Genomic DNA, 25,440 nt, shown 5'->3' on the forward strand with positions numbered 1-25,440 from the left:
GTCGATGAAGGTGTTGATGAAATGATACCATCTCCTTTTGCAAGGCCTTCGGGAAGGGACTAACAAAAGGAAGCATAGAGAAAAGGTAAGTCCCAAGATTCGGGACACTTTGCTACCGGAATTGCAAAATTGAACGAAACCCATAGCGTTCGCCAAGAAGAATCAGCCCGAATGCATTTGCAAATGAAGGAAATCTCGGATAGGGAGCAAGATAGGTTTGAAATTAATTTCATGATGGAGAACCTCAGCAAATACACTCCAGAGAGGAAGAAATTCTTATGTGTTAAATGATAGGATTAAAAGCACACCACAAAGTAGCACACAAATGTCCTATTGATTTTCCTTATTAACAATAAGATTTGTCAATTGTAGCATATGAAAATAAGGGTCTTTCCCGCAGAAGATTGTTTTATCTAACTACTTAAAATGTCACAAAAACTGGGTTGTTGTCCCTACTAACCAGCCACCGAACACTAATTATTAGACCAACTTACACTTATCTAAAGTCTACGAAATTTTATATACAGATACTAGACACACAGAGCTACACTCATACAAAATTTTGGGATTTTTAGAGTTGATTTGCTATTTAAATTAAATCGAACAAAAACAGAACAGAAACAAATTTTAAGTAGTTCACAAATTAAGAAAAATGGGTTAGGGGAATTGCTATCCACCACCAAATAATCATGCAAACATGTTATGTTTCATTCAAATTCTTTCTATTTCCGGATGAAGATGCTCAAGTTGGCTCAATGTTAGAACTCAACCTATTACTCTTTCTTATGTGGTATGTTAAGAGAATGTCGTTTTCAACTTAACTTAGTCCCTAGCATGCAATCTAGAATGGCGTGTTCATAGATTTAACAAGTAGAAATCATTAAGAACAAAAAGAGTTTGAGTCATCACAAGGCATCGTAAGTACTAGCGTTATCTTACTTATCCAAGAAATTGGTTCACATGTTAAACGCAATTAACAAGTACTACTCTAGAATATATGTAGGTCGTTATTCGACAAGGGCAGGCACACACATATTCATAGCATTAGAATCCTAGATATGCTTACTAAGTATGCATCCGTAGAGAACACATAAAGAATTCATCAATGAGACAAGTAGTGAACCAATTTTCATCCATTCATAAAAGTAATTCAAACGAAATGTCATAACAAACTTGCAATTATATTCGGGGCTTCAAACAGCCCTTAACTACTAAAAATTTGGTTACACAATCCTTAAGTTAAAACAAAAGATAGACATGAGTTTGAGAAAATAGAACTGAAAGAAATTGACTAAGGCTTTCCCCCCCTTTCCTTCCTTCCCCAACGCTGCTTTTAAATCAATTATTGCTGCATCATTTTCTTCTTCTTAACTCACCCACTAATAGCCATTTAGTGATGACAATAAGTGAGAGGAAATGGTAAAACAATTGTAACTCCTTGGGTAGCCTTTATGCCAATAACTCCCTCTTAATCCTCATCTTTAATTCCATTTCCTTTGATATTTGAATAGGTGTCAGCTGGTTTGTTCTTGATTGCATCAGTTTTGGCTGCTAAATTTATTGGATTTATTGCTTTCAATGCTTTCTTGTCAGTTATAAACTGCTTATCCTCTTGGGAACCTTTTAGTATTAAAACGGCCATAACTTTTTCTAGAAAATGATATTAACAATCCGCGAAATGATCCGGAAAATAGACATCCGTAGCTTTCCAAGCATATAAGGCTCATTCTCTAATTCATTCTGAGCTGTCCGCAACTTGCTTCCAAAGTCAGCTGACGTGCATAGGCAGTTTTGACGGATTTGTTACTTAAAATTTCACTTGTGCTATTTTTCTTTTCTTTACTTGACAAATCCTACAAAACACAAAAACAAAGTAAATAGCTCAAAAATATAAGGAACTAACTAAGAAAAGACAAGTGAATTTGATGTAAAATATATATAGATATGAGCTTATCAGTAAAGCAAAAGGAAATTATGCGAAAGTCTGCCTCAAGGAGTATGTTTCAAGATGATGAATCCTCTGAACCCTATCTCACAAGTCTTGTACGAAGCCCATCACCAAGTGAAGATGGTGGATATGATTATTAAGTTTATGTAGTGTATGAATTATGTGCTTTATTAATTAAGTTTATTAATTGTTGGTTGTATTAAGTTTATGTAGTTTAATAATTATGTGGTTTATGAATTATCGGTTGTATTAAGTTTATGAGGTTTATGTACTTTGTTAAATTTATATCTTATTAATTATTATTTCTATTAATTATTGTACTTATTATTCCACACTTTGATGTAGAATAGATGCCTTCAATAATTCAACCTCTATTCAATAATTTATCCAACGTACTAGACAAAATACTTTGCACAAGAAGACACTTAAATTTATTACTAGAAAATAACAACATAGTACGCTTAAAATTATTACATAAATGCTTAACCAACATCATCAACGTTCACCTTCTCGGCGCCATACATGTTCAACCAAATCCTTGCGGAGTGTGTCATGACATTGGGGAACTTGAATTCTATTTAAACGTCTCATATACTCAGTTAAGGTGACCCTATCCCTGTTGGGTCTCATATGTGGTTGGAGCTAGATATTCAACATCTCTTGCAATAGCTCTCGCATGTGTTGGTTGGTCATCATCCACTTCTTCGTTTGAATCTTCTTCCATTTCGATGTACTCATCTTCCATAATCATGTTGTGCAAAATTATGCACATCATCATGATTGAATGGAGGTTTTCGGTCTACCAAAATCGCGTAGCCCCTCTAACAATGACTTATCGAGCTTGTAGGATTACGAATGCTATCTCGACATCCTTCCTGTAAGACTCTTACCTCTGCGAAAATAATTTCTTGTTTGCACTATCAGGATGAGAACAACTTTTGAAAAAGGTAGACCAACTAGGATAAATACCATCAATTAGGTAGTAACCTAACTCATACATATTACCATTTACCTTGTACCGAAATTCTGGTGTCTATCCATTGACAACATTATCGAACAGAGGAGAAAACCAAAGAACTTTGATATCGTTGTTTGATCCAGTAGCGCCGAAGAAAGCATGCCAAATCCATGTGTCAAAAGACGCCACAACCTCGAGCACGGTGGTTGGTTTGTTATGACGACCCTTGAATTGGCCAGCCCAACCAGTAGGACAATTCTTCCACTCCCAATGCATACAATCGAGACTTCCTATCATTCCAGGGAAGCCTCTTTTGTCTACCTTGCGTAGAAGCTTCTTCAAGTCTTCACGATTTGGCTTACGGAGGTATGTGGTTCCATATATGCTTTCAATTGCCTTACAGAAGCGTTTCAGGTTCTCAATAGCAGTACTTTCTGCAAGTCGGCAATACTCGTCAGTTGAGTTTGTAGAGCACCCATTAACTAGTATGCGAAAAGTAGATGTGAGCTTCTAATGAGGTGATAGACCTTGTCGGCCTGCGGCATCTAGACTCCTTGCAAAGTAGTAGTTATCATTGACAACTGCGTTCAAGATGCTTTCAAAAAGCTCTTTCCTCATCCGAAATTGCCTCCGAAAATCATGAGCAGGAAATCTTGGACACTCGATGAAATTATCTTTCATCATTCGGTCATGACACTTTTCTCTATCACGCTGCATATATGAACGCCCCGTGACAGAACCATGATGGCTAGATTCGTCATGGTGCACAGATTGCATAAATGAGTTTACAAGTTCAGCTTCGGCGTTGAACAATTCTTCATCCTCAATCTCAATCCTTGCTTGGCTTTGTGCCATCATTGCTATGCTACGCCTTTTTCTATCACCCATTGATAAGATATTGATGATTTTTAGGAAACAAAAACTCTTTGAAAGCTGAAAGATTGGTGAATATAGAGGATGATTGAAGGTTGAAAGGTTGTGTGATCAACTAATATTGGACATATGTTTATATAGAGGATGATTGATGAAAGTTGAACGGTTGGGGAAAGTTGAAAGTTTGGTGTTGAATGGTTGATGAATTGAAAATTTGGTGTTGAATGGTTAGTGAATTAAAAGATAGCCCAAGGTTGAAAGATTGGTGGAAAGTTAAAGGCTTGCTTTGTAGAAAATTTAGTGATTTTTCAATATTTATTGGAATTTAAATATTTTTAGATTAAAATGTTCATAAAATTAATTTACGATAATCTACATATTTATTTATTTTTTTAAATTTAATTTAAGAAAAAAAATTTGCCTAAGTTCATTCTTTAATGATTCCGGGCTAAAATTTTAGTCCAAAATGGTTGGAGTTGAAAAGCTGTTTCTGGCTAAAAGCTAAATTTTTCGGGGTAAAAAGTTTGGCTTTTAGTCCAACCATTGGAGTTGGTCTAAGGGTTGGAGGAGAAAAACAGTTTATGGGCTATGTCTTAAAATTTTCTGTTTTAAATTTTTAAGCTTTATCCCCAACGGTTGGAGATGGTTTTCGCCCACTTTCTCACCCCTTAGACCTACTCCAACCCTTGGAGTAAAACTCAAATTTAGGTTCTAAACTTACCCCAATTTGCTCCAACCCTTGGGGCAAATATGAGTTAAAGGTCAAAACTCATGTCTGGGCCAAATTTAGCCCATGATTCCCCTTAAGTTAGTGAGGTTGGTCCACCATATATGTATATATTTTTTTTAGTTTTACATTTATAAATTAATTGAATCCAACGGTTATGATCTAATTTGATGAAATCCAATGGTAAAAAAAAATATCTAATGGTCCAAATTTAAATCCAACGGTTAAAGTAATTAATTTTTTTTTTATGTGTTTCATATTCTTTTATAGTGTTTCACTGGTTTCATGGTGTTGGTTAGTGATTTTTCAATATTTGTTGGAATCTAAATAGTTTTAGGTTAAAATGTTCATAAAATTAAATTAGGATAATCTACATAATTTTTTTTTTTAAAGTTACTTTAAGAAAAAAAAAATTAGCCTAAATTGATTCTTTAATGATTTGGGCTAAAATTTTAACCCACAAAGGTTGGAGCAAAAAAGTTGTTTTTGGGTTAAAACCAAAGGGATTGTTTGGTATCCTATTTGAAATTTTTTATCATTTCTCAAAACATTTCTTAAGAACATTTCTTGAAAACTCAAAAACTTGTTTGGTATGCGATTTAAAGATTTTAAATCTTACAATTTAAACTGGACAAAGAGATCCCAAAAGAGAGGGTCGAGGGAGAAAGAGGAGAGAGGAGGAAAGAAAGTAAGACATGATTGGAGGAAAGAGAAAGAAAATAGAAGATCATAGGAGATAGAGAGGAAGATGAGTGAGAGACATAATCGAGAGAATGAAGATAATGGATTAGAGGAGAGACGAAAAAGGTAAAAAAAAAAAAAAAAAAAAGAGAAGAGGGAGATAGAAAGAAGAAAAGAGAGAGATAGATTTGGAGTGAGAGCGGGAGGAGGGAGAGAAAAGAAAGGAGTGAGTGTAAGTTTAAAAACTCTAAAAATTCACTTTTTGTTTTTTTAGAGAATAAACTATATTTTTGAGTTCAGTTTTTGAAAATAGGCCTACCAAACAAGTTTTTAAGCCTAAAACTTGAAAATTGTTTTTAAGTTAAAAAAGTTGGATTCAAGTAGTACCAAACATGCCCTAAATTTTTTGGGCTAAAAATTTTAGGTTTTAGCTTAAGGGTTGGAGATGGTCTTAGTGTAGATCATATAGTTTATTTTAGAATAAAAAAAGAAAAAGACAATTATCTCATACATTGAGTCCAAACTTGTGTTTAAATTTTTTTTCATTACGATCGACATTTTCATAAAAATATCCAAAAAAATCATAGAAAGATATGGAAATGAGGGGTGAAATCTAAACTTCACATCCTGTCAGAGAAACTTTAAGTTTAGGTTAAAATGACAGATATTGTCGATAATTCTGACATATCTGTTAAATATCAGAGAAACACTTATATTTCGTTCAAACCAATGTTTGACAATCTCTAAAGTTTCATTTTAAATTTTCATTATTTCCATCTAAAGAAGCCGATATTATTATCAATATTTAATATATCCTCGACATTTCCCAACGATCTTCCCATATTCTAATATAACATTTAATCTAACAAATTTATCGTTTGATAAAAAAAAATTAAAAAAGAAAGAAAGAAAGAATAACCTTTTGCAATGACCTCCCTAGCTGCACATATGCTTTTACTTATTTGTCGGTTGGGCTTCCAAAAATTTTGCATATAGATTTTCAGATATTTTAAACGCTCCAAGACCAATACAGGGAACGAAAATGATGTTTCTGGATCTCTTTCACCTAATTTATCAAATTAAGGGGTTCGATTCTTGAAATTTAATTAAACGGTTAATATTATATAAATTTTGTAAATTTGTAACGATTGAATCAAATTTTAAAGATCTAAATCTCTTGATTTGATGAATTAGGTGAAAGATGCGAAGATGATGTTTGCGCCTTTAATCACGTCGAGCCCGCCACGTAGACCATAGAGAGGCGCCAATCGACATCGCTTTGATAAAGCGTACACCGCCAAAGACCCACACTCAACCAACAGTCCACCCTCAGAATCGTATGCTTTCCCGCCACGTAAGATCGCAGAACCCTTCCGCACACACGGCTACATTGCACTGGTCAGACCACAATAACAATCTGTTCCGCGCAACAGAGAATCGATGATCCGGGCCGCATTTTCCAGTGGTATAAGTACGTAGCGTCGTCTGGAAGCCAACACTTTGCGATTTCTTCCGATTTCAGTCGGTCGAAAGGAGATAACAATTTGGGAGGAAGATCGGGCCGGCGAAGAGAAGATGTTGGAGGATCAGGTGGCGAACCTCCTGCAGAGGTACTTGGGGGACTACGTGAGGGGGCTCAACAAGGAGGCCCTCAAGATCAGTGTCTGGCGAGGTTCGTTCGTTCCTTCCTTGGACATGCTTCCTTTTGCTCCTACTTCCTCTTCTACTTTGTTTTCCTGATTGTTCAATTTCCTTTGCAAATTGCAAGGGGTTTTACTTTTGTGCTTTGATTGTTTTTATTTACTGAATTTTTGAGTTTTCTGTGGATTGAATTGGGAATTGTTTGGAGTGATGCGTTTTGAGTGGTGTCGATTAATGCTAGGGTTTTAGGGGAGGTTGGTTGCCAATGGAAGGTTTGGAGGGAGGGGTTTGTAGTACAGTGACACTCTACTAGCTACTTGGGGTCGGTTGCCAACTTGCCATTGCCAATAGGGAAAAAAGAGAAATGGGTTTGCAAGTTTCAGTGACATTGTGCCAACTTCGTCCATTTCGTCGTTGAAGAAAATGGTTTAGCCGTTTGGGGTACAATGATGATCATTTCTGTGTTTGTCAGAAGCACTATGTCCGTCTATTCATTTTACTAAATTTAAATGGCTACATGGTTTTCAGTTTGGTTACCATTGTAGTGAAAATGAAAGGGACCTGAGAGATGTAGAATTCGGATACAGGGCGGGGCAGGATAAGTCATCGGTGAAATGTTACTGCGGACACGCATGCAACCCATTTCAAAGAAATCTCAGTCATGGCAACAGCTTTCAACCTATATAGAGTCATGACAACAACATATAAAGGCACATTTCAATTTTTTCTTTTTTGGCAGAAATAGCAGTACTAATGATAAGAAAATTAAATATCTACTAGACGGAGAGTCTAGTCTTGGGCATGCGTAATGCGCATCAATAGTTCCACTGTTCAGAGAACATGGTTTTCTTGTTACACCGTCTGCGTGGAAAGCTGTACTGTCTTTGAGTCTTGTTCTTGTCGTCTGTTCTATTTAGCTGTAGTTTGCTTTGAGAATGGCTTCTATCTTGGAGAGCTGTAATCCGATATAATCTAGCTTTGAAAGCTATATTGTTATGACTAATTTTGGTTTTTTAAGCTAGGTGTAGTGTGTTAAATTAATGTTCTCTTCTATTAAGCTACTGTACATTTTCTCTTATGTATTGCACTTTCATCTTTTCATTTCAAAAAGAGAAAAAAAAAACACACTTATTACGATAGAGCTTGAGAACCTTATTACGTATTTCTTGCCAAATGTGAAATAGGTGATGTGGAGCTAAAAAATATGCAGCTGAAGCCTGAGGCACTCAATGCACTAAAATTACCAGTGAAGGTTAAGGCAGGATTTCTTGGATCAGTGAAACTTAAGGTGCGAGACTAGCATCAATATTTATGATTTTGTTGATTTTTTTTGTTTATTTGAATGTTGATCAGCTCTGTATTGGACAATATGTGAGAAATTTAACTTCATTCTAATAATGGTCTGTATTATGTTTGGAAGTCTCATATAATTTGCCTTGGATCTATCTCATAATAAAATTGAACTCATGTATTTATCATTTACTGGCTTTACAAGATAAAATTACTGATATGTGGAAACTTTATCATTGCCTTGGTCACATAATAAAAATGATCCTGTTTATATTAACTTCGGTGGTTACACAAGGCATACAACAACAACAACAACCAAGCCTTATCCCATTAAGTGGGGTCGGCTATATGAATCTTAGAACGCCAATGCGCTTAGGTTTTTCGCCATGTCTTCCGTTAGCTCCAAGTACTCCATATCTTTTCTTAAAGTCTCTTTCCCAGTCTTCCTAGGTCTTCCTCTATCCCTTTTGCCCTAAGCCTTCGTCTCATAGTTGCATCTTCTAACCAGAGCATTTGTAGGTCTTCGGTTCATGTGTCCAAACCACCTTAACCAATTCTCTCAACTTATCTTCATTTGCGGCACTCTTACTTTACCTTGGATACCTTGTTCTTAATCCCTATTCTTTCTCATGTGCCCACACATCCAACGAAGCATTCTCATCTCCGCTACTCATTTTTTGCACGAGATGATTTTTGACTGGCCCAACATTCCATGCCATTAATGCTGGCCTTATTGCCGTCCTATAAAATTTTCCCTTAAGTGGCATAGGACGTTTGCACAACACACCCAGTGCACTCTTCCACTTCATCCATCCAGCTTGTATTTTGTGGTTGAGATCATCTAATTCTCCTTTCTTTTGCAAGATAGATCCAAGATAGCGAAAGCGTCACACTTTGGTACTTAATGATCTTTAATCTGCACGCCTATCTCATTTGGACCCATTTCCACTCAACTTGCTCTCCATATACTTTGTCTTTGACCTACTTAGGCCAAGACCTTTAGATTCCAAGACTTCCCGCCAAAGGTAAAGCTTCACATTTACTCCCTCCTGCGTTTCATCTATCAGCACTATATCATTCGCGAAAAGCATACACCAAGGGGTATCATCTTGAATGTGTCCCATTGACTTGTCTATTACCAATGCAAAAAGGTAAGGACTTAAAGTTGAGCAGTGGTGTAACCCTGCACAAGACACAATTCTTTATATTCTGAAATGGGGTTACTCTTTATGTGAAAGCTTTTGCAGTAATTCAGGGAGGAAAGAGTGCCAAGTATTGTGGGGATGAGGGATTTTAGTTTTTTTTTTTTTTTTTTTTTTTTTGACTAATTTGGGTTGGATAAGCCCTTTCAGATGGTTAAGTATTGGTCCTTGCTATGGTCTTCAATGACTGAAAGAGTTCAAGGATAGCCCCTTTCTGCTATTCTTCTAGAATGGAAAGATGCAGGATGCCATATAGGTTGTGAATGAGGCCATTCTGGAAGTAGAAACAGTTGTATATCTGTTCCACGTTGTGTGTTTTGTCTTGTTTACTGAAGTGGGTCAGTGGTCCACCATGATGTATTTTTGTTGAGTAAAAGGTAATTTGATGCCATTCATTACCTTTCAAGGAACAATTTGGAAATGAAAGTAGAGATGTCAAGATGCATGATGCATTATGGAATTAAAAACATTGTTCTCATAATGGTTTCCTAGTTAAATGAGGTACAGGAAGAGTGTTTCTTTGGAGTTGTAAGGGTGCCGAATGACTTGAATTGTAATAGTTATTATTAGTGGGTGCGGGAAGGTCATTGACTAGCAATTTGAAGTCTTTCGGTTTGGAAGATGTGATGTCAGTGGAATTCAATAATTTTGCTATATATATTTGGTGGAAATATATGTGTGTGTGTGTGTATTTTTCTCCCTGCAATTTTTCTTCCATTCATCGTAGGCTTGAATTGCTTTTTCTTTTTCCTGTTAAATTGGCTTTACTTGCAAAAATTTGTATTACTTTTAACTATCTTTTTTGCAAACCCTCCACTGTAATAATTTATAGATACTACTATAGATAGCTGGCATATATCTATGTCATTCATAACTTTTTAAATTTGTGTTTTCTTTGCTGAAAATGCTGAAGGGATTTGTGCATAATTACAAAGGTGACACCAGACTGTTAAGTTTATGTAGATGCTGTATTATGACTTTGGGATGAACATATTGTTGGATGATTGCAATTTCACCTCCTATTTACTTCCTTATTATGAGCTTTTTTAATTTTCGAATTTACTGCCGGTATTTTGTTGTGTGGAATATTGTTCACTTCTTATGATATCTGTAATTAACTGCCTTTCTCCAATGAGGTTATTTTATTTTCTTGAACCAAGGTTCCATGGAGCAAGCTTGGCCAGGATCCCGTTTTAGTTTCTTTGGACCGCATTTTTCTGTTAGCTGAACCTGAAACTCAAGTTGAAGGATCCAGTGAGGATGCTGTACAGGAAGCTAAGAAAAACCGAATTCGGGTGAGACATAGTAATCAGTTTGTGGAATGATAGTATTCTTTGCCAATAGTTGAGTGACCATTTTTTATTGTTTCCCTTCTAAATAGGAAATGGAAATGAAGCTGTTAGAGAGGACACAGCAAGTAAAGTCAGAAATGGTAGGATTGAGCATAATCCAAGTGCCATGAAATGTGAAGTTTGTCATTATGAAAATCTGATATTATTAGGTTTGCATGTGTACCCTACTACCTAGTATGTCTAATGTACGCTGTACAGTGCACATATCCAACTTTACCTTTGTCTTATTTGACCTTGCTCCTACACGTTGGTTTGAAATGCAATATTTGCTTTATTATGATTATGCTCAATATTGAACTTTATCTTCCATGTATTTCTTTTGCTAGAATTCCTATGTTCTTTATGTTTTATGATATTCTACCTATATATAATTTGTTTTTCTTTGAAGAATACGTCATGGTTAGGATCCCTGATCAGCACAATAATTGGAAATTTGAAACTCTCAATTTCAAATATTCACATCAGATATGAGGATATTGAAAGGTAAAAGAAACAAAAAAACCTCTTTGAATGTTGTGCTATTTTTTAAATCCTATGTCTTGAGCTTATGCTTTGTCTTCTATGGTATAGCAACCCGGGCCATCCGTTTGCAGCAGGCATAACCTTGGAAAGCCTTTCCGCTATGACAGTTGATAGCAAAGGAAATGAAACATTTGTCACCGGGGGTGCTTTAGACCGTACACAGAAGGTTCTTTTTTATCATGTCATGAAATTATAATTGCTAGTTGCCACACAATATTCAGTTTCTCTTCCACGTTTAAAATGTTATAAGTACATATGCTTTTATAAGAAAAAAAAACTTTCACAAATGGAAAATGAGAGATTGCATTACATAGGAAAGGGTTTCCAGTTCCACTGACGTCCAGCTCTTCACTAAAAATTCTATAGACAATAATAAAACAAAGAAAATACAATATAAAAAGAACATAAACAGAACAAACAACAACATAACAGAAACAGAATAGTCCCAACTCCGAAGCTATTGTAGCCCGTAATGACGTCGAAGTCGAACCCTCCCACAAATTACCTGCTCAGCATTTAATATTCTCGTATACCTCTCCATCCAAACTTCCAAAAATGTTATGCAACGTCACTGTATTTTCACGTATCGTTCAATTTTTTCATATGATTTCTTATATTCCTGGGATCCTTTCATTGACTGATTAAAACTGTATTTTAGAAAAAAAAAAAAGAAAAAAAGAAAGCATTTCTTATACTAGTGAATCACTTGGCTTCATTAATATGTTGGTCCCTACCATGTTTGTTGATGTTATGATCTGGCATTGTTTGCAGTCTGTTCAACTCGATCAGCTTGCACTTTATTTGGATTCTGATATTGCTCCATGGCATGTTAACAAACCATGGGAGGATTTGCTTCCATCAGAGTGGGTCCAGGTATATATTCAATGAATGCTTTTTAACACTAATATATATTAAATAGATCAGACGTACCTGCATGTACCCGTGCATACGCATTTATATATTAATTTTGGCATTTCAGGTTTTTAGATTTGGTACTCAATATGGTAAACCAGCGAATAGATTACCCAAAAGGCACACTTACATACTGGAACCTGTGTCTGGAAATGCCAAGTACTCAAAACTACCGCCAAATGAATTTGCTGATAGCGGCCAGCCTTTGCACAAAGCAGCAGTTAATTTGGATGATGTGACTCTCTGTTTGCCAAAGGTTAATTTCCATCTTACTTCTATCCTTTCAGATTTGATACTGGGAGGTAATTTGATTCGCTTAAAAGCTATTGAGTATTATTTGTTTGCAGGATGGATACAGGGATGCGCTAAAGTTAGCAGATAATATTGCTGCATTTAATCAGCGATTGAAGTATGCTCATTATCGTCCACATGTCTCTGTAAAATCTGACCCTAGATCTTGGTGGAAGTATGCTTATAGAGTTGTTGCTGACCAAATGAAGAAGGCAAGGTATCAGCTCCTGTTATTTTTATTTTTTTTAAAATTAAATTAAATTTTTAATTTTTTTAATTATCCACCCTTATGAATTGTTGGTGAGTAATTTGTGTTTCTGATGGATTTCTTGGCCATATTGTTTTTGTATTTTCATATCTCTTTAATATATTTTAACTCCTATGAAGAGAATATTTAAAATTCTCCTTTGCTTGATACGTTCACATATGTGATCCCAAAATGTTGAAATACTTATTTGAAAGAGTAAAGAAAAGGGCTTCTTATCTAACCAGCTAATTTAGAAAAAAAAAAAAATCTGATTGTGCTTTCCAAACTTTCTATACTTAGAATAAAAACACTTGTGAGGAGTGCACAATGAGGTTTTTGGAGTGCCAATAACTTACCCATTTTTTTTCAATGCATTCTAATTTGTGCAATTTTTATTCACAGAATGAAACTGACAGCGAACTTCATTCATATGCTCTGAAACAAAAGTTGGATATATATTTTTTATTTGCTTAAAGTAATATCTTTGTGGCAGTGGGAGATTGTCATGGGACCATGTTCTGAAGTATGCAAGCTTGCGTAAAAGATATATCTCTCTATATGCTTCACTTCTTAGATCTGATCCTCATCGGTTAGTAGTTGATGACAACCAAGATATCGAGGAGCTAGATCGTGGGCTTGATGTTGAACTGATAGTCCAGTGGAGGTATCCTTTTCTTGTAAATGTATTAACTGATGGCAATAATGCTAGACAAGCCACTGTCTTTGTACCATATTATAATCCCACATGATGTGGCGAGTGATGTGTACGTGCCATGTCAATTAGTGATATGATCTTGTTGGATATTGATTATATATTTGTCAAGTGGTATAAATTGCGGTATGCTTAACATTACTCTTGTGATAGGTGGCGTTAAGTTTATTTGCTTAGATATAACATTGTACTGTTACTTGAAATGGTTTTATGTCAGATGGATTTTGATAGTATTGTTGTATCAATCACGCAGGATGTTGGCTCACAAGTTTGTAGAGCAGTCATTAGAGTCGGATCTTGACTCGAGGAAACAGAAAGCAAAGAAACCTTGGTGGGGATGGTAATAATTTTACCTTCAAATATGAAACTAGGTTGTTCGACACCCTATTTATTTGCATATACTGAGGCTTGATATTTGTTTTTCTTTGCCTTCATTCTATCTACTGTTCCAGGGGGAGTCGGTCTAAGATAGGTGAAGTGAGCCAATTAGTTTCAGTGAGGAAGACTGGAAGCAGTTAAGTAGCATCATTGGCTATAAGGAAGGTGATGATAGTCTCTCAGTTACAAGTAATGACAAGGTAGATGCTCTTCAGACATCCTTGAGCATTTGCATGAAACATAATGCTACTAAGCTTATTGATGAGTCCCTGGAGTGTCTTGCTGAGTTATCATGTGAAGGCTTGGATTGCTTTATAAAGCTTTATCCAGAGGCAAAAGTTTTTGACATGAAATTAGGATCATACAAGTTATCCACGCCGAGTGGTCTCCTTGCAGAGGTAGGCCTTTATCCTGATGTGTTCTTTGTCATTTTTCAATCCACATTTGTGGCTTAATTCCCTACGTGATTAGTAAAACAACATATCATCTACTTACTTCCCTGCAGAGTGCGAGTGCCTATGATTCTTTAGCTGGCACGTTCTGTTATAGGCCTTTCAACAAAAATGTGGACTGGAGCTTGGTTGCTAAAGCTTCTCCTTGTTATGTGACAGTATGTTTCTGCTATGCCTAAATTATTTCTTTTTCCAAGTTGTGATTGTTTACTGATTTTATCTCATTGGCAGTATCTAAAGATGCAATCGATCAAATTATCAAATTCTTTCGTAGCAGTACAGCTGTCAGTCAGACAATAGCATTGGAAACTGCAGCTGCAGTGCAGGTTCTATCTAGCTTGTGTTCATTCTTTGAAATATGCTTAAATGGTTCTTTAAACTGGCATCTTAGCTTTCCCATTTTATTGTTTTTGCAATAAAATAGTATCTTTCCCATCATTAGTATCCTTGCTTTCTGCTGTTGAACATGTAAAAATGTTTCAGTCATTGTGTGTGTATGTGTGTTTCTTTTATTTGAAGATTGTTGTTTGAACTTCTAAAACTATTAAATTTAAATTATTAGATTGGCATGTAATTCATAGGGGCAAATACTGGGAGACTTTTAGTGCAAATGCGTAGAAGAAATTAAGAAAAAATATTAAATATTGAAGGGAAACATGCATGCATTGGACAAAGTACTTTAGGGTGTTTTTTATGCCAAGTCACTTCTGACTTCTCGATGGCTTTGTCATAATGCAAGATAAAGAAAATGTCAAAAATATTGTGAGGATGCTAAATAAAGTACAGAACTTGCATGTTTTTTTTTCTGAACAGGCTTTAGATGGAATGTTCTAGCAAGAATTCAGTGAAACGGTGATTATATTGTTTACCATGGCTTCATTTGGCCTATGGCTGCTTGTTATTCTGTTCTCCCAAGCATGGTGGTCAAGAATTAATGGTATTAAAACTGTCTTGTTCATTATGTACCAGATGACAATCAATGGAGTCAAGCGCACAGCTCAGCAACAAGTGAATAGAGCATTGAAGGACCATTCCAGGTTTTTTGTTTAGGTTCTTTGTTTCTCTTTATGGAGTAACTTGAGGCCTTCCTGTTAAATTGTATTGTTCATGTTACAGTGAGGGATAATCGCCCATAACACGCTAATGCTGCATTGTAAAAGGGCTTGGAAGTGCTGATTATTTACATAGATATACAGTATAGTAGGGGGCCTTCTTAGGTGGACATTTATATGTATATGTGTATAGGGTTACGATCGTGGGACTCACATTTTATTTCGTGAAGCCCACTTTATAATGTATTTTCAACGATCTGAATCATCTATCTATTAAGTCTTCTTTCAAAGATCACTTCCTATCAAAAATCACCAAAATCCGAAATGATATGACCGTTGGATTGAATGATAGTCATTTTAGTGTTTCTTTGCAAAACCGTAATCATCCATTTTCTTCACTACAAATGAATGTCTTTATGGTTTTGAATTTGTCTAATTTTTTCCAAGGGTTATCTATGAAGAATGAATTAAAATATAGACGGTTCGGATCCTTGAAAAAAGTATGGGAGTGGGTCCTACAAAATGTGTGTCAAAAACTGGTGTCCTCCCGATCCTAACCCATGTGTGTCAGAAAATGGGTGTCCCCCAATCCTAACCCATGTGTGTATATTTATAATTATATATATAATGTACACAGACAAATATTTGTTTTGCATTTTCGTGTCACATGGGATAGATTTTAGATTGCTGTGGGGTTGCCCTCATGGTTGCTACAGTGGAATATGATTTGGGCATCGGAGCACAACAAAAAGCAATTCCTCTTTGGTAGTGTGTGCTATTGACCTACATGGACTGGACTGTACGCTTGGAAATGAACATAGTTTCTTCTTTTATTTTTATGCAAAGGTGGAGTAAGTGGGATTACTATGGAATAGAATTAGATTTGTACACTTGCATTTGGCTTCTGGTTAATGTATTTTAGGATTTTCTTTTAGAGAACCTCATGCGTTTCAGGGATTTTTGAGTTTCTTATTTGATGATTATTTTGGACTTCACATCTATTCGTGATTTCTGATTATTTTCTTAATAAAAGTTCTTGCTGCTTTAGCTACTTTATGTCTCTGTTTATTAATGTATGTTTTGTACTCTTTATCATTTATTATCTTCTGTTAGGTTTTTGTTGGACTTGGATATTGCAGCCCCAAAGATTACAATTCCTACTGATTTTTGTCCCGACAACACGCATCCAACAAAGCTCATGCTTGACTTGGGAAATTTGGTCATTGTTACCAAGGTTAACAACAAAATTGATTCTCAGTTGTCTAATTACGAGTTTGTTTCTTCTAAAAATTTACATCAAGTTTAAAAATGCATACAGGATAGCTATGAAGATGGATCACAGGAGGTGCTAGATTTGTATCTGCAGTTTAATTTAGTTTTAAGCGACGTATCTGCTTTTCTGGTTGATGGTGATTACTGTTGGAGTCAATCTCCTTCAAAGATGTCTTCTGGTTCTTCCAACTCAAATGGTGTTAGTTTGTTGCCTTTTATTGATAAATGTGGGGTCAACGTAAAGCTTGAACAGGTATACGCTGGGACCTTTTTAGCTTAAAACTAAAGCATGTTTTTCTGGTGAATGTGAAAAGATTGTTTCTGATGTTTTATATTTATTTTATCACTTTATCCAGATAAGATTAGAGAGCCCATCCTACCCGTCAACAAGAGTCGCTGTAAGGCTGCCATCATTACGGTTTCACTTCTCTCCAGCTCGGTATCATCGATTGATGCAAATCGTTAAGATGTTTGAGGAAGAGGAGGATAGTGAGGACTCAGGTCTTCTTTGCCCTTGGAATGAGGCTGACTTCGAGGGGTGGTTGTCTCTACTTGCGCGGAAGGTTTCTCTCTCCCGTGCTGTCTTTCTATCAATCAATCTATCCCTTCTTTTTTCCCACTCATCCCTGAAACAAACAAACATTTTCAAAAAGAGTTTCATGTCCTTTATATAGTGCTATGTTTGAGTATCTACACCATTCGTTAAAAAAGCATGTACTCATTTATTTATTTTAATGTGAAGGGTCTTGGAAATAGGGAAGCAGTGTGGCAGCGGCGCTACCTATGCTTAGTTGGGCCTTTTCTTTATGTACTTGACAGCCCTACCTCTAAATCGTACAAACTGTGTATCAGGTTCTGATGCCAACTTTTACTTAATATTATCTTAGAGAAAAACAAAAATGGACATATTTACCTAGATAGATGCTGTTAATCTTTTTCCTTTTATTAGATGTATTTTTTAATGCACTTTAGTCTTCCAAATTATTTAGACTTGTTGCTGGCCTTTGTCCTGTTGTTTTACCAATAACTCTATTTGTTTGTCGACACATAAATTCACTGCTATTTAGATTATACTAGTAAATTCTGAAATAGTTTTCAATATTTCATAACTATACATCATATTCGTATGCAATGCCTTATTTAATGTAACACTTTATATTAAGTGAAATTTTGTTTGTGAGACTTTGTTTTTACTGTAATTTATACTTGGATTTATATGCTTATTGCAGCTTAAGTGGAAAACACATATATCAGGTTCCTCCAGAGTCTGTTGGTGGTGCTGATCTTGTTTTGGCTGTCTGTGATGCTGCACGAGCAAATATCAAAGTTGTAGCTCCATCTTTATAGTTTAAGAAAATTATTCCGATTGCCCCTATAAATTTTTTTGTTGATTATACGTATGTGATGTTTTTATATAGGTGGTGGAGGATGCAAATGCACTAATATTGCAATGTGACTCCAACGATTCAAAGAAAGCTTGGCAGAGCCGGTTGCAGGGGGCTGTCTATCGTTCATCGGTAATTCTTGTGTAGTTTCTGATTGAAATTAGTATTTTATTATTCACCACAATCCAAACGTATAACCTGCCAATATAAGGTCCATGCTGCTAAAATCACACCTCTTGTGGGCTCACAGCCCAGTGTCCTTTAGGTTGTTCGGATTGTCGTTCACAACGACCTGGGTCAGGTAATCATAGATAGGTGTTTTGACTTTCGTCACAGTGCTTTCGTCCTCCCCTACTTATCTTGTTTGATATGTGTTCCTACTTTCCTGATACCAACCAAATAACTCGTAAACAGATTACCGGTACTGATGTAATTATTGAGGTTGTTTCTGTCTTTGAATATAGCATTTCTTATCATTACTTTCCTGCTAGGCAATCTCTCTTGTAAGTGTTAATGTTACGTTAATGAAACTTGTTTGGTATTTCATAGGGAGTACTCCCACAAAATTGACAGATTCCTTAATGTTACTAAGTATATAAAATTGATATATGTGTGCAAGTGGTGGATTGCCCTCGTGGATGGGCCTTCCTCTTCAACCTACTGTGTCTTTGGTTCAAACCCTCCCTTTCTCCCCTTAGTCTCTAGCTTAGGGTAAATATCACTTATAATAAAAAAATGATATGTGCAGTTTACCCGTTTTACTTTTTTTTTTTTTTTTTAAAACATGCAAGTCGTCTTAGGGACATGCATATTTTGTGTTAAGACAAGGCCATTTATGTGAATTAAATTGACAATTGTCCAGTCTAGAGAATCTGTCTGGTTGGATTACGAACCTTGAACCTTGTTATTCAAGAAGAAACTAATTTTTATTGCAAGGGCACAATAAAATACAAGAGCGGACAAAAAGTCCGCAAAAAACACAAACAAAAACAGGATAAAAACCAGCATCACCCTGACACTAAGAAACTCGAAAACACCAGAACCTTGAACTTTTGAAGCTGGTGAGAGGCTAGAAGATCCTCTCTTTCAACCACTTTGGGTAAATTCGGAAGGTGAAGGTCCCATGCAAAGTGCATGTGTCAACATTAGTACTGACGTGTTGGGAGGCTAATATGTGTGATGTGGTTGAAATGCTTCCCAATGCATGCTTCTCACCCAGTTGGTGTGTCTTGTGCAAGGAGGGGGAAAGTGGGGATGATGTGTTTTTACATTGCCCAATGACATTAAGGCCGCTGTTGAGGCTAGGGAGGCAAGCAATGTTCTTTCAAGACCAGTGGATACTGGATGTATGTGGGTTTTTGGATGCAACAAACTAGAGGATTTCTGAAGAGAAACAGTAGGAGAGGATAAACCATGCAAGAGAGTTCAGTCCTGGTCCTCTATATGGGTTTCAGTTTGGTTCTAGGAACTATCCTCCTCTATTATTTATTTGTATTGGAACCTGGGATGCAGCTGTAACCTGTTAGTTGATTTTTACAGCTGGGATTGATAAATATGTACTTTTGGAGTTTCTATCTGTTTTGCTTTTCTAAAAGAATTTTACAGTCTCTAATTCCTTTAAACAAAAATATACTGCACTGTTTCGGGGTTACAATGTGCTTTGAAGTAACATGGAAGAGTAGGAGGATTGGATGACTTGGGGATCTAGAGTGTCATTATCATGGTCCATAATTAGATGAATTTTTTTTGCTGAAGTCTTGTTATGTGCTTTTCTTTTCAAACTTTGTTAATCACTTATGGGAGATAACTACGAAATTATCATAATGGTTATTTATTTATCAGAATAATAAACATTTGTTAATCCCCTTCTGCTCTCTGACCGAGAAGTGCTAAGGAAACAGTTAATATTGAAATCAGTTACTTAATCTCTGATTGAAAATCTTTCCTCGGTAAAAATTTGGTATGAAAATCCTATGCATGTTACCCTTAGAATTATATAGAAGCAACAAGACAGTTAAGACAAGTTGCCCTTTGATGAGTTGACTGTCAATTTTTGAACCTCACTTTCTTTCTTTCTTCCAAAGAAAATTTTACGTAGCCTCTTGCAGACAATTCATTTCCCTTATGATGGTATGATACTGTCCAAAGTATTTTGGAGTGTACTGTACAACTAAAAGTATCTTTCTGAAAATTTGTGAATTTCCTGGCTTTGATATTGCAGCACTTTCAACTGTAAGGAAAAGCATAAGCAATGTCTTAAAGTAATCTTACATGCAGGGTTCTGCTCCTGTGACTAGTCTAACTGAAACTTCGTCGGAGTCTGAGGATTCAGTAACGGAGCTTAATTCCAATGAGGATCTGGTTGATTTATCAAAAATGGAGAGAGCCTTTATTACTGGTGTTCTTGATGAACTGAAGGTCTGCTTCAGTTACAGTAGTCAGGTAAGCCTAAACTATATACTTGACAAAAGTTTCCTTGTAAGGGACAGATCTAACTAAGAGCTACTTTTTCTCTAGCATGACCAGAATTTTATGAAAGTGCTCCTAACTGAAGAAAGGCGTTTATTTGAATTTCGAGCAATAGGTGGCCAGGTGTGTAAACCAATTGAAGTAGACAAATTGTTTTTTTTATTTACTGTTTTTCAATCGGTTTTTCCAACTCCAGAGAGTTGAACTTTTGGATACAGGTTGAGCTATCGGTTAGAGCAAGTGACATGTTCATTGGAACTGTTTTGAAATCTTTGGAGATTGAAGATTTAGTTTCTGGTCACAGGATGTCTCAGCCTCGCTATCTGGCAAGATCATTTACCCACAGTGCAGAAACAAATTTAACCTCTGGTGCCACCGGTAATAAAAGTTTTGATGGCAGTGTTGTAATCCCGAATGGAGATGAATTCTACGAGGCACCAGAAAATTTGGTTGACTCTGAAACTTTATTGTCGAAATCCCCTCGTTTTACCCGTATTGCTGGTTTGCTCCCTGGTCTTCAAGCAACAAAGGACATTGAACTCAAAGATCCGTTGGATAGTTTTGTGAAAGCTCAAATAGTTATCTATGACCAGAACTCTCCTCTGTACCATAACATAGACATGCAGGTGAGTGTTATTCTGCACTAAATTTGGACATTGATCCCTTACATTGTGGTTTGAATAATTATTCTTTAAATGGATGTTTTTTAGGTCTCGGTCACCCTGGCTACCCTATCTTTTTTCTGTCGCCGACCAACAATTCTTGCCATCATGGAATTCGTTAATGCTATTAAGATCAAGGATGAAAGATGTGAATCTTTCAGTGACAGTTCTTCAGCACCTATTGTGAAACAGGACATCTCCAGAGATGATGCAGTTGATGGTCCACGATCAGTTACCATCAATGAGCCATCTATTAAAGGATTGCTGGGAAAGGGGAAGTCCAGGGTTGTTTTTAATTTAACATTAAACATGGCCCGCGCTCAAATTATATTAATGAATGAAGATGAAAGCAAGTTTGCTGTTTTGTCTCAAGATAATTTGGTTACCGATATTAAGGTTTTTTCAAGTTCATCCCATCTTTGAAAGAATTTCCATTTTTATAAAATTTACCTAATTCGTGCCTACCAAACTTCCTTGTATTTCAGGTCTTTCCATCCTCTTTTAGTATTAAGGCAGCCCTTGGAAATCTTAGAATAAGTGATGAGAGTCTTCCTAGCAGCCATATGTATTTCTGGGCATGTGACATGAGAAATCCAGGAGGCAGTTCATTTGTTGAGGTATTCCTTTCTCTCTATCCCTCTGGAGGGTTCTAAGTTTAAGAGTTATTTCTTAGTAATGGTGTGCTTCGTTGGATGGTTATTGAATAGGTCAATGGACCAAATAAGATTTATCTCTCAGTTTCTTGTATTCGTTGTTTTCATTTCAAAATTTAAGAAGTGTTCCTCAATGAAGTTTGAATTGGAAGGAATTGTTGGTTGAAGGGAGAGCGCAAGTTAAGACCAAAATATGAAGAGCTTGTTTCAAGGAAATTTTGTGGAGGGAAATGATATATTGGCTTGGGAAAAATTGGGCGATGTGAATACCAGAAAGTTGATAAGATGGTAAATTGTGAGGAGGAAAATGAATATAATCAAATTGTTGGAATTGAGTGATTGGACATACAATGATGACAAGGGGAGGATGGGAGAAGAAATATATATTTTTAATACCTGATTTTATGAAGGTTGATGGCAAAATGGGAATGTTGATGGTGGAAAGATCAGATTGTTAACAGTATTGTGATGTCTTGTTCCACGCTGCTGTCATGTAGTGTCATAGCAATTTGTATCTTAGAGAGATTAGTTTTGTTTTTTTTGTTTTTTTTACTTTGATAGAGAAAGGTTGAATAGCAATATAGTTAACATGAAGTAAATGTATAAAGAGATCATAGGGTTCTACACTATTTTGACAGTTATATACTTGTATTCTGCTGGATGTTCTTTTCTTTTCCCGTTTTGTTATTCTCCTATTTCAATTGTTTTTATTGGCTATCATGGATATTTTTACAAATACTTGTCGTTATGATGCAGTTGGTTTTTACTTCATTCAGTGTTGATGATGAAGACTACGAAGGTTATGAGTATAGCCTTTTTGGGCAGCTTTCAGAAGTACGCATTGTTTATTTAAATCGGTTTATCCAGGAGGTAATATACATTTAACTTCTCTTGTGTTCATTACGCACTCTAGTTTGTTTCCACTTCTCTCATGTCTGTAAAATCATTTGTAGGTGGCTAGTTACTTCATGGGTCTGGTTCCCAAGAATCCCAACAATCCGAAAGGTGTTGTCAAGCTAAAGGATCAAGTCACAAATTCTGAGAAATTGTTTACAACTAGTGATTTTGAGGGATCGCCTGCACTGAAGTTGGATGTATCTCTTAGGAAGCCTATTATTTTGATGCCTCGGAAAACAGACAGTCCTGAGTATGCTTACTTTGGAATTTAGACTCTTGTGCATCTTAGTTTTACAATTGAATTTAGGCTCTGTAGGTGCGCCAATATAGTTCATATCTTTATTTGATATTTCTGATGTACGTTCTTTAATTATCTGAATTTTTCTATTTCAGCTACTTGAAGCTTGACATTGTTCATATTACTGTCCGGAACACCTTTAAATGGTTTGGTGGAAGTAGAAGTGAAATTAATGCTGTTCATATGGAAGTGTTAACAGTTCAGGTGATTGAGTACATTTGATGTCTTTCTTCTACCGCACAAAATCTGTCCTCAATTTTTTTTTATTGATTATGAGTGGCAGTGGCTGGAAAAGGATGGAGGTTCCAGTTGAAATGGGTTTTTAAACTCTTTTAGTAGCTTGGCATTGTAGTTGGTTTATTTTAATTTACACTCTACATGTTGATTAATCTTCATCGATGGGGGGATGTAGGTTGAGGACATCAATCTAAATGTTGGCACAAAAGCGGATTTAGGTGAAAGTATAATTCAAGACGTGAAGGGAGTTTCTGTTGTGATTCAAAGGTCACTTCGAGATTTGTTGCATCAAGTACCAAGTATTGAGGCTGTAATCAAGGTAATGCATCACTTATTCATTGACCAGTGTGTGAATCTAAGTTTTTTTCTATTCCTTGCAACCTTGTACTTTATTTGGTAAAATTGCAGGTTTAAGTATAGGGTAGGGTGTGTTCATGAAAATGCATTTAAGAGAAGTCACATTTTAAAGGTTTATAATTTGTGCTTTTCAGATGGAGAAATTGAAGGCAGCTTTGTCAAACAGGGAATATCAGATTATCACTGATTGTGCGCAGTCTAATATTTCTGAAACTCCACATGTCATACCTCCACTGAACCACGAGTCTACGATATCATCAGTTGATGTTGAAGAAGATATCACTCCTCAAGAGCCTGTTGTACTCGAATCTCGAAATGCAAATGAGGGAGCTTGGGTTATGATGAAAGTCTCTCTTGTTATTGGTTTGGTTGAATTATGCTTGCATACTGGAGTAGCAAGAGATGCACCTCTAGCCACTGTACAGGTAGTTTCTTAATTTGGTGGATTTTTCAACTGTCAGTAATTTAATACAACATTGACATTGATATTCAATCTCTTGAAAATTGGATATATTATATTCATTTTAACAGATTGAGTTTTCCCCTGCAAGTCACCTTAATATCATTGATTGATCAATACATCCATCTTTATTGAAAGATGAATACTTGGATCGATATAGATGTCTTTTCTGTTAAAATTTTCTGGTCCAGTGTACAGTAATTGGACATTCATTGTTTTAAGTGATTTACATTTTATTTTGACAAACAGGATTTCTTTATTAAGAAAGATGAAAAGTAAAATCAAATTTAGTCTCTCTTATTTTGATATGACCAACAGGGCCTTCATTCATCAACAATCTTGACCAACCTATCAAACGTAATATTCTTCCATGCAGTTAAGAAAGGGAAATGATTTCTGCACACCCATGCTTTGTCCCTTGATTCTTCTATGATTTCTTCAATTAGAAGGCCAAAAACAAATAGTGTTGCGTAGGGAGAAAAATGGTGTGTAGAAATCACTCCCCTATCAAAATAGTGTCACATATAGATATGATACTCGATATTGATTTCAACCCACCACAACCAAATTCAATTAATTAACTATCCACTATTGTGAAGGAAGTAATACAATTTTATTTAAATTTTTTTGGTGCAGGTAATAATCAACTGTTGACATGGTTAAACTGTTGATTTTTGCATAATAGGATCATATTGGATTCTTCAAGTTTATTCAAAGTACTTGTCCATTATTATTTTCAAATATATTGTTTTCTTGTCTAAACTTGTATGAGGTTGTCTAATGTTTGTGGTCACTGGAATCAAGGGAGTTACATCATCATAGTACAATGTGTGTGTATGAATACTGAAAATTCACCACGGTGGATTTCCACATTTTAAGAAAAGAAATAGATGTTATATGTACATGCATATCTTCTTGGTTTATAATGCCACCACTTCCTCGTACAGATCAGTGGTGCATGGTTACTGTACAAGTCAAATACACTAGGAGAAGGCTTCCTATCAGCAACACTAAAGGGGTTTGCTGTGCTTGATGATCGTGAGGGTACTGAACCAGAGTTTAGGTTGGCAGTAGGAAAGCCCGAGTATGTTGGTTCAAGACCCCTAGATTTTGTGACTTATGATGGTGCTCAACAGATCTCCGGTACACATGATACAGAAGTGAATGATTTCAAATTAGTTCCTACGATGCTCATTCTTGATGCAAAATTTTGTCAGCTGTCAACGGTTGTTTCTTTATGCATCCAAAGGCCACAACTGCTGGTTGTACTTGATTTTCTGCTGGGTGTTGTTGAGTTTTTTGTTCCTACAATCAGCAATACTCTTTCAAGTGAAGAAGTACAGAACTCCGTCCATGGAATGGATGCAGTGATCTTGGATCAGTCAACTTACAAGCAACCCTCTACTGAATTTTCTCTTTCTCCTCTAAGGCCTTTAATAGCTGATGATGGAAGGCATGGTCATTTTGTTTATGATGGCAATGGTGGTACACTATATTTGAAAGATAGGCAGG

At 35.9% G+C, this 25,440-nt stretch overlaps 2 protein-coding genes across 2 annotated transcripts in view; one reads left to right on the plus strand and one right to left on the minus strand.

Annotated features, from left to right (window-relative positions):
- Window positions 1–2,981: 2,981 nt before the first annotated feature.
- On the minus strand, window positions 2,982–3,761 carry LOC125480557. Its single transcript, XM_048591513.1, has 2 exons — window positions 3,434–3,761; window positions 2,982–3,340 (listed from the first exon to the last, which is right to left on the minus strand). The coding sequence occupies exons 1-2, from the start codon at window positions 3,759–3,761 to the stop codon at window positions 2,982–2,984; spliced, it is 687 nt and encodes a 228-aa protein (XP_048447470.1).
- Window positions 3,762–6,690: 2,929 nt separating this feature from the next.
- Window positions 6,691–25,440, plus strand: part of LOC103961074 — a 38,582-nt gene continuing 19,832 nt past the window's right edge. Inside the window, 33 exon segments of the mRNA XM_048591470.1 lie at window positions 6,691–6,859; window positions 8,013–8,116; window positions 10,481–10,615; window positions 10,702–10,752; window positions 11,061–11,155; window positions 11,243–11,360; window positions 11,966–12,067; window positions 12,174–12,362; window positions 12,454–12,614; window positions 13,138–13,308; window positions 13,610–13,696; window positions 13,809–13,831; window positions 13,834–14,132; window positions 14,240–14,348; window positions 14,418–14,512; window positions 15,156–15,223; window positions 16,352–16,472; window positions 16,557–16,763; window positions 16,867–17,073; window positions 17,253–17,362; window positions 17,740–17,836; window positions 17,929–18,027; window positions 20,173–20,337; window positions 20,413–20,487; window positions 20,583–20,990; window positions 21,075–21,422; window positions 21,512–21,643; window positions 22,436–22,549; window positions 22,633–22,826; window positions 22,970–23,078; window positions 23,287–23,430; window positions 23,603–23,893; window positions 24,876–25,440. Of these exon segments, the coding sequence (XP_048447427.1) occupies window positions 6,763–6,859; window positions 8,013–8,116; window positions 10,481–10,615; window positions 10,702–10,752; window positions 11,061–11,155; window positions 11,243–11,360; window positions 11,966–12,067; window positions 12,174–12,362; window positions 12,454–12,614; window positions 13,138–13,308; window positions 13,610–13,696; window positions 13,809–13,831; window positions 13,834–14,132; window positions 14,240–14,348; window positions 14,418–14,512; window positions 15,156–15,223; window positions 16,352–16,472; window positions 16,557–16,763; window positions 16,867–17,073; window positions 17,253–17,362; window positions 17,740–17,836; window positions 17,929–18,027; window positions 20,173–20,337; window positions 20,413–20,487; window positions 20,583–20,990; window positions 21,075–21,422; window positions 21,512–21,643; window positions 22,436–22,549; window positions 22,633–22,826; window positions 22,970–23,078; window positions 23,287–23,430; window positions 23,603–23,893; window positions 24,876–25,440 (5,290 nt within the window). The 5' untranslated portion in view covers window positions 6,691–6,762.

The sequence above is a fragment of a genome, unplaced genomic scaffold (assembly GCF_019419815.1).
Source record: "Pyrus x bretschneideri cultivar Hongxiangsu unplaced genomic scaffold, Pyrus_bretschneideri_v1 Contig34, whole genome shotgun sequence".
Classification (NCBI taxonomy): Eukaryota; Viridiplantae; Streptophyta; class Magnoliopsida; order Rosales; family Rosaceae; genus Pyrus; species Pyrus x bretschneideri.